Source organism: Lynx canadensis, chromosome C2, assembly GCF_007474595.2.
Source record: "Lynx canadensis isolate LIC74 chromosome C2, mLynCan4.pri.v2, whole genome shotgun sequence".
NCBI lineage: Eukaryota > Metazoa > Chordata > Mammalia > Carnivora > Felidae > Lynx > Lynx canadensis.
In genome coordinates, this window is record NC_044311.2 from 104,429,484 (window position 1) to 104,444,971 (window position 15,488).

Below are 15,488 nucleotides of genomic sequence, written 5' to 3' on the forward strand. Positions count from 1 at the left end.
CTAACTTGCATCCTTGGATAAATCACATAAGTGTTCTGGATCTCAGTGTCATCTTTAGCTTTTGCAAACAACCTCCCCCCCTCCCCCCAAAAAAACACCTACCTTCTGGGATTATTCTAAGTTAAATATTTATAAAATAACTCTGGGAAGAATAAAACAATATTCAAAAGTTGATTATTATCATCTCAAAAATAAACATTCAAATATTTTTTTCTAATGCAGCGAGAAAGTCCTGATATCTGGAACATAGGAATGGCAAAGGTCTCAGAAACAAGGCCTATTGTGAAGCATGGAGTCCCATGTCTTTGGTTTAATTACCCACATCCCCCAAAAGTAGTGGGGACCCTAATTACTCAGAAAATCCCCTATAAAATAAGTCATTTCATTAGACATAGCCAAAAGTGACTGGCAGAGGAGAGAAATGTCAATTGGCCGCTGAGGGTGGACCCAAAAGCTTTCTCATGGAAAAGCAAAGAGGAAATTCAAAAGAAGAGTTAAGAATTATTTAATACACATGGGCACCGGGGAGGCTTAGTTAAGTGTCTGGACTCTTGATCTCAGCTCAGGTCATGATCTCACAGTTCCTGAGACTGAGCCCTAAGGTGGGCTCCATGCTGACAGCGAGGAGCCCGCTTGGGATTCTCTCTCTCCCTCTCGCCACACGCTCGCTCTCTCTCTCTCAATATAAATAAATAAACTTAAAAAAAAAAGAATCATTTAACAGATGGAGAAAAATGTGACTGTAACTTAACTGTTCACATAGGTCTCACCAAATTACAAATTATAAAATAATTGTTGTTTGGGATGAATGTGTTGAATTTTCAAAAAAATTCAAAAGGCATTCTGAATGCTTTAAGTAAGGACACATATAAACAAAATTTTAAATAAAGTTCCAGGGTAAATATACAAGATAAAGTGTTTAAGGGAACAGCAAAGTTTCATCCCCCTGGAAATCACTTATGTGTAACACCAGTTTTTCAAGGATGCTGGAAAAATGAGGTTCCACTCTAGTTTAGTAGTATGCAAGGTGCCACAGCATGCTTCTAGGAATTCAGACACTGTGCAGTACATGATATGTGATAGTAAACAAAAATTCTCTCCACAATTATAATGTATGAGAAAATGAGAGTCTACCTTCTTTGGAGAAAAATCCATTTCTAATAAAGCCAAGCAAGGGAATAAGTAGGTTAGTTTTACCTTAAATATGAAGCAAGAACTAATTGCTAAAAACTCCATGGAGTTTTATAGTGACGAGAATCTTTGCTAGAGTACCGATGGCAACGGATACCAACATTTACAAAAGGCTATTATAGTTTACCTTCATGTTGCATTTTATTGCATTTAATTCCATCACTGTTTTATTGACATACAACTGAACCTTCAAACTTGTCAGCCTGGTCTCATGCTTTATGTCTTTACATCATCATTTCCTGTTAGTTACACATATTCTAAGCTCAGGGGTAAAACAACCTTTCTTGATCCTGAAACTGTTCTTACTATCCCACATCTGCTTTTATCCCTGCCTTTCTCTCTGAATCCTATACTAAATCCTACGACAGATTCCATCAATTCCATAAAGCCTTTTCTGAAATATCCCTACTGCCCCCAGCACAAGCAGACTTTTCCCATTACAACTGTGACATTTTATTACTCCCATTGTTTTAAGTTTATTTATTTATTTTGAGAGAGACAGAGATAGCACGAATGGAGAAGGGGCAGACAGAAAGAGAGAGAGAGAATTCCAAGCAGGCTCTGTGCTATCAGCAGGGCTCGAACACACAAACCACAAGACCATGACCTAAGATGAAACCGAGTCAGATGCTTAACCAATTGAGCCCATGCACTCTATTGTTACCTTTTTTTGCCATAATTACTCAAACCTCTTATCTCATAGGCATCTAAGTGAGCAAGATATATGAAGAGTATGGGAGTCAAACAGTCAAGAGTATCCCAGCTCCACAGTGCATGACTGATGAAGATATTAACTCCCAAGAGCCTTAGATCCCTGCTCTGAAGAATGGGGAAAATCATCACTGACTTAACAGGCTTGTGCTTACGTAAAACATCAAGCTTGGAATGAACCAATTAATCAATAAATGCATGCATTTTTCCTCATGCCCCTGATCCTACAAAAAAGAAGGGAGGGGGTATTACAAAGTCACTCAAAACTATTTTTTTTTCTCAAAACTATTTTTAACTTTCCAAATCCTCTCCTCTTCTTTGCACTGACTCTGCTCTTCCTGAAGGTCTAGTATGCAATCTTCTAAAATGAATGTAAATTAATTAATTATGATCATTAGTTTAAGTGACAAGTGGAAGGTTCCAGCAATTCTTTGGGCAAAAATGCAGACTTGTAGTTCTGTATTTGTAAGAGTATGGACATAAAGATGTGAAAAGGAAAAGGAAGGCTGTTTCTGTGTCCCTAACAAGCAGTCAGTCACACAGAAGTTAGAGCTTGGGAGCATCCACAACACTGTACCATCATGCACACTGCTGAATTGAAGAAAACAACCCAGGTTATATCCTTAAGAGAGTATTTTTTAAAATTACTTATAACCAGTTATTGCTCTAATGAGATTCATCAGAGAACATGAAACCCTCATTCAACCCTCCCCCCGCCCGTTTTTTTTTCAACAACGCAAACCAGTACCCGGCAGTAATTCAAGAAACTGAAAACAAATCCCACAATGGGTGTTTCCTCTCACCAGATGCACTAAAATAGAAGATAATCAGGAACAAGAAAAGCGTCGGAGAAAGTTTTAACAGATAAAAAAAATAAACTCTCCAAAGCTGTATTACTTACTAATCACTTCTGTTTTAAAAATATATCCCTTTTTAAGTATTCACATTCACACAAAAACCATACTGATAGAATATGTCTTCTTCCTTTAGAGAACACATTTAAAATTTGGTGTTTAAAATGAAGAGGTTACACATATGAAACTTTTAAAAATGCCTGCCTGGGCGTGAGGGCCTTGAGGAACGGAGACCTTATTCGTCACTAGCAACCACCACAAGACCTGGTATACTCAAGACACGCGATAAGCTTTTGTTGCTTAAGCTGACACTGCAGTTAAGGCTGCAATATTAACACACAAAAAAGCACCAGCACAATTACGTGCACTTTAATGTAATTTCAAAACCATTTAGTAAATAAATTGAAACAAGTCAGTATCACTTATGGCTAGAAAGCAATTATATAATAATTCGGAAAGTAGCTGAACCTTCCACACTTTTAACTACAAATGAGAGCAGTTCGTAAGAGCAACTGGAAACGAGGCAAATTGCAAGGTGGAAGATCCACCCCCACCTGTAGTAGATTGCAGGAGGCCACCCTAACAGATTTCATTACAGTGCCACCAGGACAAATATTGTGAACCTAAGTAAGTAATTAGCAAGAGATTTCCTGTATGAAAATAATACTTCCTCCTCTTAAAAGTGGCCACCTATTGGGTTTGTAAATTAGTGGTATTTAAGAAAAGGCAAACAATATACTTAGGATAGGCTGCATGTTATCAAAAAACAGCAATCCAAAAACAAACTCAAGTGTTTAATTATAGGAAGCTAATGCGGTTCCCTATGAGGTTTTAGATAATTGTTTATTTTACCATATAAACATGACTATAAAAAAATCTAAGGCCATTTACTGGGAAAGTGCTGTTAATTACTGTTATACTAGCTGAAATCTACTGAAACATTTAAAATCATGTGGGCTACTGGAATTGATTTTAATTTTCCAGGTGCCCCACATAGTTGAAATCCTGCCTTTAACAACAACCAATTGACAAAGTCTGTGCGATCATTAATTACATAACAACTATGCTAATCATATACTCTGGATTCAAATATCCTTTAACATTACATAAGAAATATTTATGTTACATGTTAGCCTGATAAACAACTCAATAAAACCACAGCAATTGGAAGAATTATTTTCCCACATACTGAGATGTCTAATAAAATGTGTCACTTGAAACTCTATTTTTGTCCCCTGCTGGTTCAACTTTTCATAGAACTTAACCAAATGTTTGGGTGGCAGGGGTTTTCATGAATCAAGATTGTTAGCAAGCTACAAGGTTGAAGGAACAATGTGAGAATTACTCCTTTCAAGTTTAACCTAACAACCACATTGCTTTGCTTTTCCTTCACTTGCTAAATCCATTACATAATACATTTAAAAAGCATGATGAATTCACATTAATTTCCGAGTAATTTAACAACAGACTGGTATACAGTTTTTGAAGGAATTTAGTCACTGATAGGGTTTCAGAATTGATTAATGTCCCACCTCTCGAAACAGCCTTCCTGCATGGAAGTGTTTCTGTGTATACAGTGTTTACATGCCTGCACATACCACAATTTATCATGTTTCACTGCCGTGCATTCCTTTACTGGTTTTAAATATGCATGCTGCAATACCTACAGAACAGAAATAAGTCAAAGGCACAATAATGGTGCTTATTACAAAAAAAGGAGGTGGAAAGGATATAAACTGGTGTCCAATTTCCTCATTCTAAGAACATTAAAAAAAAAAGGGGGCTGAGACCCAGAAATTTACTTAGATACTGTCACAAGGTTATTTAGCATTAGGACTAGATCAAGACTTTTTCCCATGACACAACTAGAGTAACCTAAGATTATTATCTTTACCATGGGCATTCTGAGAGCGGAAGCTGGGTTCCTAGAAAAAAATTTTTAAACCCATCATTCATAATAAATAAATTACCATTCATAAAAATCAACCCTCTACATCAATCCGTGAAGTATATGCAAAGAAAAAACTTGGTAATTAATTGTTCTTGGCACCTCCACCACATTTGCAAGGTGGACTTGGAATTCAGGAATAGGAACAAAGCTCTTATGTTTTCACTGAACACTTGCTTCAGGATTCACCTTTGTGCTGCTAGACCTTCGGCAGAGACTCCACATTTGCTGACAGGGGTATGGGATTGGTTGCTCACAGCCACCATTAAACCTTGTCATTGTAACCTACCTCCTTGGCCATGTCTGTGTATTTCTGCTTTTCCTTTGGATCTAGAACAGCCCACCAATCAGCCAGTATCTTGGTAGCACCTCGGTTATCAAGCCGGGGGTGTTCCTGTCGTACAAGGGAGCGATGACGTTTGCAAAATAAGAGAAATGCATTCATTGGTCTCCGGGCTCGCTGTTCTGGTGATTCATCATCAGTCTCACCAACATCTTGCTCTAGGCCATCGGCCCCAAGAAGTTGAACCTATTACCAACCAAAACAAAAGCCAGATGTTTAACACATCCTGGACAATTTTGCTTTAACAATCAGTTTGGCTTTCAAATTGTATTTTTTTACCTTCATTTAAACAACTTACAAATTGGAAAAAAATTAATCATCAGCCACTATTAGTGGTTGATAACCAACTTACAATGCCTTCTGCTTAGTTTCTATAGCAACCTGTGCATGTCTCTATTACAGAATATATCATGTTATAATTGCTAACATTTTCCCCCTCACTAAACAGTGAACTCTTTGAGGACAAAAGTTATTTACCTTTACAACCACGGCATCTAGTTCAATGGCTGGTACAACATCAGTAGTACCTAACTAACTGCTCAATAAATAAATAAACTCATGCTGTGATATATGCGTTTCAAGATTAACAACATTTACACACACACAAAAATATATGAATATTAGTTGTTTCTCCTGTTTGGAAAGTGCTTTTCTACAGCTAATAATATGAAAGTGTTTAACATAAAAGTAGGTAAAAAAATGTAATGTATGCACATCACAAGTGGAGCCTCCTATTGTAAAAATCAAAATAGACATTTAACATTATTTGAAGGAGGAACCATGTAGTAAATTTTCAAGCCTGTAAATATCATTTAGTGAAATGCTATGATGACAGGAGTAAATTCACTTGGGCTTAAACCTTCAAAATAGATTCTGAATCCCCCCTTTTCCTCATCATTTCATTCAATTCCCAGTCTTCAAGGACTTCCACAAAGCTCTGATCCCACCCATCTCATCTGTGTAACTGTCAATCCCACTGCCTGAGCCTATGGCCTAGTCTCTCTGCTTCCTTTTTTTTTTTAATTTTTAAAAATGCTTATTATTTTTGAGAGAGAGAGACAGAGAGAGAGAACAAGTTGGGTAGGGGAAGAGAGAAGGGGGGGGCAGGGGATCCAAAGCAGGCTCTGCACTGACAGCAGCCAGACTGATTTGGGGCTCAAACTCATGAACCATGAGTTTGTGACCTGAGCCAAAGTTGGACACTCAAAAGACTGAGCCATGCAAGTGCCCCAGGCCTAGTCTTTCTGCTTCTAATCTCTTTCGGTACTTCCTGCACATGGCTGCAGATACCTCTGATCACAGAATCTCAGAATATATTAGGACTGTTAAATATCTTCTAAGGCTAAAATATGATTCTATGAGATTTCTTGAAAACAGTACAACCACAAACAGAATTCCAGAAGGCTTACTAAAGCTATGTCTTTAATTTCTTGTTTCATAGTTAAAATCAAGAAGGACTAAGGTAGTTGTTAATCTGCATCATATAGTAGAGCATTACTTCTTCAATTTGAGTGGGCAGTGGAATCCCTGGAGGTCTTGTTAAATGAAACACAGATTGTTGGGTCCCATTCCCAGAGTTTCCAATTCTGTGGGTCTGGAGTGGGCCTCCAGAATTCATATTTGTAAAAGTTCACAGGTGATATTGATGCTGTTGGTCTGAAGATCACACTCCAAGAACCACTACTGTAAGGCAACGGTGTTCTTCTACATCATGTTTTATTGGGAAACTGCGACAGCTACTCTAGTATGAATCACTAGCTTAATCCAATTTGGTATTTTTAAAGTCTTGTAAGTTTAAATTAAATATTGCAAATGCATTTAATTAACCATCAATTATCTTCAAACAAAATAATATGGTGGAACAATCTTGAAGTCATAGCTATCTGATTTGGAAATACATTAGAGATTATTATTGGGAGTGAAGGCTATAGATTTCACTTCCTCATTATGTATACAATCATTAACAATGATTTGCATTTTTAAGGAATATTTATTTAGCATTCCGAATGCTAAATAATAAGGGATATTTAGTTAGCTTTCAAAACTAAGAAGCTACGAAAAATCAAGACATAAAAAGTATATTATGTAGGTTGAATAAGTAATTACATTTTCCCTTCAGAAAAGAATAACTTTTGATTCAGTTACTAAGTTATAAAACTCAAGCCAAGAGCTTGAAAAAAAGATAAATAAGACAAGATCCTGGACCAAGGAACTTACTGTTTGTGGAGGGTGGGGGGAGGGGGGAGAAAGAGAGAAAAGCAAATTAATTAAAAAGCAGTATGATGACTATTACAAGGAGCCAGTGTTATAGTGAAGCACTAGTGGAAGGGTGGAAGCTCACCAAAGTCTCCCTAGAAACCGTACTGTCTGAGCTAGATTCTGAAAGATGAATCAGAATGTGTCAGGTAGTCAATGGAGAGACACGGAAACCGAAAAAGGATTAAGGCTCGATGACTGACTGATGTACAGTTCAATAGCACTGGTAGATATAAGACTAGAACATGGACCCAGGACATGAGGTTGTAGAAGTAGGTATGGACGGACGTATTTCATGAAGAATGTGCTCTGTCATGTAAAATAACATGCATTTAATCCTATAAATAAGTAGTTGCAGACTGTAAAAAACAAAACAAAACAAAACAAACAAAACAAAACAAAACAAAAAACACCTTAGGGGGAACAACATAGGTTATCATATTTTACTACAGATTATTTATTTTGCCAAATATGAATATTAAAAAATGTTGGCAACTACTATTTAATGTCACAATTATCTCATTAAATTAACCCCAAAAACGAATAAACAAATGAATAGATAAAATTATATAAAAGTGAAAAACTCTCTATCTGGACTTAAATTTTTCTTTCACCAGGGCCCAGTAATACTTTGTAACAAATCAACACTTGTACCAGACCAGGATATGGAAACCACAGCTGGATGCAATAGAGAGCCATGAGTGGTTTTCAGCATAGAAGAGACATCACCAGATTTGTATTTTAGGATAACTCCTATCAGCAGTGTAAAGCATGAATTATAATATCAAAACGAGAAGCAATCCAAACTAGAGAAACCATTTCAAAGTTCATTTCAGCTGTCCAGGTGAGAAAGGAGACAGGGCTGAATTAGGCCGTAATGATAAGAATGGAGAAGTGAGAACACAGACAGTATTTATTTATGAGGTAGAGCCAAGACAGTTGGTATCCAACTGGATTTAACGGTTAAAAAAGGAAGAGTGCTTCTACCTTTAGTGGCAAGATTCCTTCATACACACCAGAGAATGCTTTTTCTCAAATGAGAGAAATTAGATAGGGTTGGGAGCAGAAAGATCGGTATCGGGTAGGCAAAATGTCAGGTGGTTCTCAGCAGAGAAGTCTTGGCTGGGATTATGAACTGAGGTAAGAATACAAAGAAGGCAAGACTAGAAAAGTGGATGAGATCACCAGGTGTGGACTGAAAAGAGAAGGGAATTCAATGATTCCATTCTTTCTCTCAGTAACTGCGTACTGGGCAACTGATAGGGACCAGGCACTGTTCTAGGTGGTGCGGGTAAATCCATGAGCATATGAATTCCCTGCCTTCATGAAGCAGAAGAACAGCACAGCCAGCCTTTCATTCTGAACAGATCCCTCTGGCTGCTCTGTTGAGCAAAGACTGGAAAAGCAAGAGCAGAGGCAGGCAGAGCAGCAGAATATATGCTAATCTGCACTAGAAATGGTGGTGGCTTGGACCAAGGAGGCTGTGGTGACCTTGCTAAGGAGGAGTCAAACTGAGAACATATGTAGAAGGTATGGCTTGAGAATATGCTAATAGATGGATGGATGCATATGAGACATGAGCAAAAGAAAACAGATAAGCTTTCTGATCTCACCAACCAGAAAGTTGGGGGCTCCCATTTACTGAGAAAGGGAAGATACAGGATGATGGGGTTCAAAGTTTCATTTTGAACACATTCAGACGGAGGTTCTGATTGGAGATCTAAGTGGATATGTCAAGAAAACAGTCAAAAATATCAGTGTAGAATTTAAGGATTGAGAAAGAAATTAAGAAGCCCACAGTGGGCCACCTGGGTGGCTCAGTAGGGTTAAGCGTCTGAGCGTCTGATCAGGTCATGATCTCACGGTGCATGAGTTTGAGTCCTACATTGGGCTCTGTGTGGACAGTGAGGAGCCTGTTTGGGATTCTTTCTCTCTCTGCCCCTCCCCTGCTCGCTCTTTCTCTCAAAAAATAAAGAAACAAAAATTAATTTTTTCTTAAAACAAGCCCAGAGAACACCAATATTTGAGGGCAGAATAATGGAGGGGCATCAAGAGAATGAAGGTAGGAAGGTGAGGCTGGGAGTAGAAACAGTAACAGAAGGCAGCCTCCAGGACCAAGTGATCGACAGGCACAAATATGTCAGAAAGATCAAATCAGTATCAACTTGGCAATGTCCTCAAATAGAATGAGTAACAGTGGTCTCTCTGAAAAGAGAAGGGGAAGGAAAAGATGGGTGAGTGAAATAAGTATACAGATGAGTAGAGGAAGCTGAAGGAATCGTTTCTGGCGGCCTCTATTTTCTCTGTAAAAGAGGAGAAAAATATCAACAGTGAGAGAGACTATAAAGAGGATCCAGATAAGATGTCTGAGAAACAGGAAAAACAGAAAAAAATGGAAGCTGACCCAAGCCTCCAAGTCTGAACAAAAGACTGAATGGATGTCAAAGGTCTGCAGGATACTAAAAACAGGCTTATAAAAGTTGTAGTGACACGAAATACGTACTCATTTATTCTTCCATTGAACATACATCTATTCAATACTTGCTATGTGCCAGGCATCATTCTAGGTTCCAAGGAGTAAGAGGAGGATATGTGGGGCAAGACCTCTGCTCTTACTGAGCTTATATTCTAGTCTGGCAAGACAGACATACACAGGTATACAGCTAAGCGCAAGTTAAATGGTAAGAAATGCCAGGAAGGAAATCCTTGGACATGGAATGAGTTGGGTGGGAGGGTCACCTGAGATGATGAAGCCCCATCTCTTGGGGAGGTAGTCCTTGTGCTGAGAGCTGAATGAGGAGGAGGAGGAACCAGTTCCGCGTAGACTTGGAGGAATGTGTGGCTTTCTAAAGTCACCTGCATGGCTGTGTGACCTTCTAAATGAGAGCTGGCTGCTTAAGCATGAGACCAGAGAAGGGGACGGAGAGGACTGACTGACCACGGAGGACTGGTGGGGGTGAAAACAGCCAGATGTCATGAAGGCAGTGGAGATGAGGGCTGGAGCAGCTGCAAGACTGTCCACAGAGGCAGGGCTTAGGCTGAAGCAGAGAGAGGCCAGAGGGGCAACGAGGTGGGTGCCAGGCAAGTGCATCAAATTTTATAAATACCCCCATCTCCACTGCATTGGAGTGCTACCATATTACCTGAAAATCATTAGTTAATAGACAGAAATACCACTGAAGAAGATCTGTTTCTGTCTAAATGATTAGGAAGTACAGATACTTTAGGAACCCTCAATATCTGGAATAAACATATACATTAAGTAGTTAAATAGGATTCAAGTTATACAGACTTTTAGAAATGCATCTTTCTCACCAATCACTGTAGTTTCTGGAATGAATATTCAAAACTTCTATGTTAAACAGAAGAATTACCTTATCAATATCCTCCTCTTCGTCTTCCTCTTCCTCCTCTTCTGAAAAGTCAAGCAGTTTCTTTGCTAGCAATGGATGCCACTGAAGACACTTTCGTTTTGGTCGTTTTCCAGCCCCTTCTCCGTCTGCTGAGTGATCTTTATTTCTATTACTGCCTTTCATTACTGTGACCTGTGGTAAGGAAAAAAAGGAGAGAAACAGAGAGAAATCAAAGTAAATTTGATTAAAATTTGTTTATTTAGCTTCCTTAGCTTTAATTGGATTATAGTTTTAATGACTAAAGTATCTACCAGCTCAGGCATTTACTGGATTCAGTAAGAATTCTAAGTACATAATCAAACATTCATTTTAGTTGGCTGAATGGAGCTAATAAAATTTGCCTTTTGTGAAATCTACTTCCTTCCACTCCATAACTTCAGAACTCAAAACCCGAATACAGCAGTAGGATGCCTACAAGTTACTGTCACCTGTTCACACTTACTCAGGGTAGTGTTTCTCAAAGCTGTGCATCAGAAGACTGTGAAAAGATGGAGAGAAGAGGTGCTCACAGAGGTGGCCCTCCATACATTCTCCAATGGCTCCCATTTTATTGTAATAATTTACATTTTGCACTCTACCATAAGATAAATCTGAGCCTGGAGGGTTAGTAAGCAGAAAAAATACTCTGTAAGAATCAAATGTTTGGATTAAAATAAAACTATTTCACAAGATGACACACAATTTTTAAAAAGTAGCTGTGTGCAGCCTCAAGGACCCAGTGCATGAAGTCACTGTAGGTCACTTAGCAAGATGAGCACCCTCTGTCCCCATCTGTGACACACATAATCAAATATTTTGCATCTCTTCATTACATATGCACCCGAATCCAGTAACCAAGTTTTGCTCCCTAGGCTTTTTGTTCTTGCTCTTCCCCTAAAAGGTGATTGGCTGAAATAGCTAAGCAATGACCAGCCTATGATGTGACAAAATCTTGTCAGAAGCCTAGAAACTAAGTTACTTTTGGATGACTTGAAAAACATTTTTTCTTAAAGATAAAAACAACACACATTCATATTTGTGCTAAAAATAGCACAAAATGAGGTTTGCATTCTCCATCACACCCAGCACCACAGCCGAGAGGTAAATCACACATGTCAATTTCTTATATGCATTCTCACAGTATTTTCCTAGTTCAATAGTTCTCATTCATTCATTTTAAGTAACAATATACAAATTATTGTCCATATGTACTCATGCAAAAATTCAAATATCCAAATGCTATCAACTTAAATGGTTCATGTTGACGATTACAAACACAAACACAGTTGCTGATATCACAGAAAAGTATAGCCTTTTTGGTCAGTAAAAGTGTGCATTGGTCCAAATGCTTGCAAAGTGGTATCAATAAATTTCTAATGCCATGTTGCTAAAACTAGATTTTCATAAAGTTTCAAGATTCATTCTGTTCTGAAGCCTTTGAAACAACATGGCATAGGCAAATTTATCCTGTCTGTCATTGTTTCATGTTTCATGCTTAGGTCTTCCTCATTTCAAAACAAAACAAAAAAAATCACTAATATTTCTCTCTAGAACTGGCATGATTTCATTATAAAAAAGAATTTTAATACTGGACCAATCTGTAATTCATTCTGATAAAGGAAATAAGGATCTTATTCTTTTTTTCCAAATAACTAGCCAACTCTCCCAACAGCATCTGTTAACTAATCCAGCTTTTTCTCATTCCTTTGAAATGACCCTTTTATCCTACACTAAATTACTTTATGTGTACATATCTATTTCTGGATTCTCTTCTGTCAATGATCATTTGCCTCTAACCTGTTTGCCTATCCTTTGACCAATTTTAAAAACCTTAGGGACTACATCATTCTGTATCTTCTTTTATATACAAATACAGCAGTAAACACAGCCATTTTGAAATTTTAATTTGCACAGATCATGCTCATCTAAGCCAATACACCTTTACCGTCCTCATTTTGTAATAACTACAGAATATTCCAAAATAAAAATGTATTGCAATTTATTCAATCATTCCAGTATTGATAATCAGATTATTTCTTGTGCTGCAGTAAAATCTTTATTTTAATAAAATTTTTTAAATCTCCATCTTTATAAAAATCTTCAATTTATTAAAAGCTATGTTTAGTCAAAAGAAGAAGGAAGAGGAAAAGAAAAACATGTTCCTATGGCCTTTTTAGCAAGAAACTTCTGCTGAGTCTCTGAAGCAATTATATGATTCATGTGGCTGCCTCGAGAGTGTAAAAAGTTACTGAAAACTCTAAATGGAATTAGTTATCTGCTATGCTCTTAAAAAGCAACAAAGGTTTCTCGTGAACTGATAGACCATAGACCATTCAACAATTCTCATTCTATCTACAAATAAAATTTGGCACAGGCAACCCAATTTCCAAAAATACCAATGCTATGTAGAGAGAAGAGGAAGCCGTTATTTTTGTGGCTTATTAATCACTTCAGGATGAGCTGCTTGAGTGGCAAGTAAACCCATATGGTGGCCCCAATATTTTCGGAGGTATAACATTTTTATGGCCTTTTGTTTTCCACTTAAAAAAAATCCTTTTAACATTTCTTATAAGGCCGATTTAGTGGTTATGAACTCCTTTAATTTTTGTTTGTTTGGGAAACTTTATCTCTCCTTTAATTCAGAATAATCTTGCCAGGTAGATTATTCTTAGTTGTAGGTTCCCCCGCCCCCCTTTCAATCCTTTGAATGTATCATGCCACTCCCTCCCTTCTGGCCTACAAATATTGCTGCTAAATATTTGATGGGTCTTATAGGGGTACCCTTGTATGTAACTAGTTGCTTTTCTCTTGCTGCTTTTAAGATTCTCTTTAATTTTTGGGGCGCCTGGGTGGCACAGTCGGTTAAGCGTCCGACTTCAGCCAGGTCACGATCTCGCAGTCCGGGAGTTCGAGCCCCGCGTCAGGATCTGGGCTGATGGCTCAGAGCCTGGAGCCTGTTTCCGATTCTGTGTCTCCCTCTCTCTCTGCCCCTCCCCCGTTCATGCTCTCTCTCTGTCCCAAAAAAATAAATAAACGTTGAAAAAAAATTAAAAAAAAAAAGATTCTCTTTAATTTTTGACATTTTAATTATGATGTGTCTTGGTGTGGATCTCTTTTGAATGCATCTGGTCAGGTGCTCTCTGTGTGTCTGTTTTCTTCTCCATGTTAGTGAAGTTTTCAGCTATTACTTCTTCAAGAAGTTTTTCCCTCTCTCTTCTCCTCCTGGCACCCCTATAATGTGAATGTTAGCATCCTGTTACTGTCCCAAAGGTTCCTTAAACCTTATTTTTTACAAAATGATTTCAGGAGTAGTGACTCATCACTTACATATAACACCCAGTGCTCATCCCAACAAGTGCTCTCCTTAGTGCATCCTTATTTTTTTTAATTGTTTTCTTTTTGCTGTTCATCTGGGGTGATTTCCACTACCCTGCCTTTTAGATGTCTGTTCTGTTCTGCATCATCTACTTTGCTGTTGATTCCCTTCAGTATATTTTTCATTTTGGTTATTGTATTCAGCTCTGACTGGTTCTTTTCTATATTTTCCTTCTCTTTGTTGAAGTTCTCACTGGGCTCATTCATTCTTCTCCCAAGTGTGGTGAGCATCTTTATGACCATTATTTTGAACTATTATTTATCAGGCACACTTTGTTTCATTTAGTTCCTTTTCTGAGGTTTTGTCTTTCATTTGGAACATATAATTTCGCCTGACTTTCTGTGTTTGTTTGTATGTTTTAGTAGGCCAGCTAAGTCTCCTGGTCTTGAAGGAGTGGCCTTACATAGAAAGTTTCCTGTGGGGCCTAGAAGCGCAATGCCCCCTGGTCACCAGGACCAAGTGTTCCAGGGGTGTCTCCCGAGTGGGTGGTGTACAACCTCCCGTAGTGGCTAGATTGGAATAGGTGCAGGTGCTCTAGTCAAAGGGCTGGCCCCCAGCCTGGTTGGCTGCAGTGTCTGGCCATGCTATGGTAGCACTAATGGGTGGGCCTGGACTCCAGTGTAGCTGGCTGAGAGGCCTGGCTACTGTGGTATTGCTGAGTAGGGCTGGCCCCTTGTGTGGCTGGCTGGGAAGCTTGGTTATGATTGTTGTGGTCATGCTAGTGAATGGGACTGCCTCCCTCCCTGAATGCCAGCTGCTTTGTGGGGACTCTAATCCAGGCTGAGGCTGTATGCTGGGTGCAGTGGGGCAGGATCTTTTGCGGGGGGGGGGGGGGGGGACACACAGAGGTTTCAGCCAAGGGCTCCTGCTGAGTGTAGTGAGGTAGACCCACTCTAGGGGAGGCTGGGGGTGCTAGTCCTGGCCAAGGTCACTTGCTGGGACAGAGGCTGCCTGGTGGTGGGGAGTGGCAGGAGAGTGGGAGCCACTTTGCTGGGCTGCAGTCTCAGCGAAGGCTGCCCACCAGGGCAGGAGCCCCTTTGGAGGGATGCCTTCTGGGGTGAGTCAGCAGAGGAATGCAGGGGGAGGAATGAGCAGTGCTAACAAGGTAGATGGAGAGTATCAGAAATGGCTCCCACAAGCGACAGGCTAGCTAGGTCAAAGGAAAGAAAAATGGTGCCTTCCAGTGAGTGCTTCCATTCCCAGAGAAATTTCCTACAGATCCCTGCTGCTCTGGCATATACCCTAAAAATTAGTCAAAAAACATTCTTCATGTATGGCCCAGGTGTTTTTCAAACTGCTCTCTGCTGGGTCTTAGCGCAAGTGAGATTGTGTGTGAGTCCTTTAACAGCAGAGTCCTAGTTTCCCATAGCCCTCTGCTCACCTGTTGTTAAGCCCTGCTGACTTTCAAAGCCAGACA

The 15,488-nt window shown here is 39.0% G+C and overlaps 1 protein-coding gene across 1 annotated transcript in view; it reads right to left on the minus strand.

Moving 5' to 3' along the window:
* BBX (BBX high mobility group box domain containing) overlaps window positions 1-15,488 on the minus strand; it is a 282,384-nt gene that overhangs the window by 91,949 nt on the left and 174,947 nt on the right. The window contains 2 exon segments of the mRNA XM_030330629.1: window positions 4,994-5,233; window positions 10,678-10,848. Of these exon segments, the coding sequence (XP_030186489.1) occupies window positions 4,994-5,233; window positions 10,678-10,839 (402 nt within the window). The 5' untranslated portion in view covers window positions 10,840-10,848.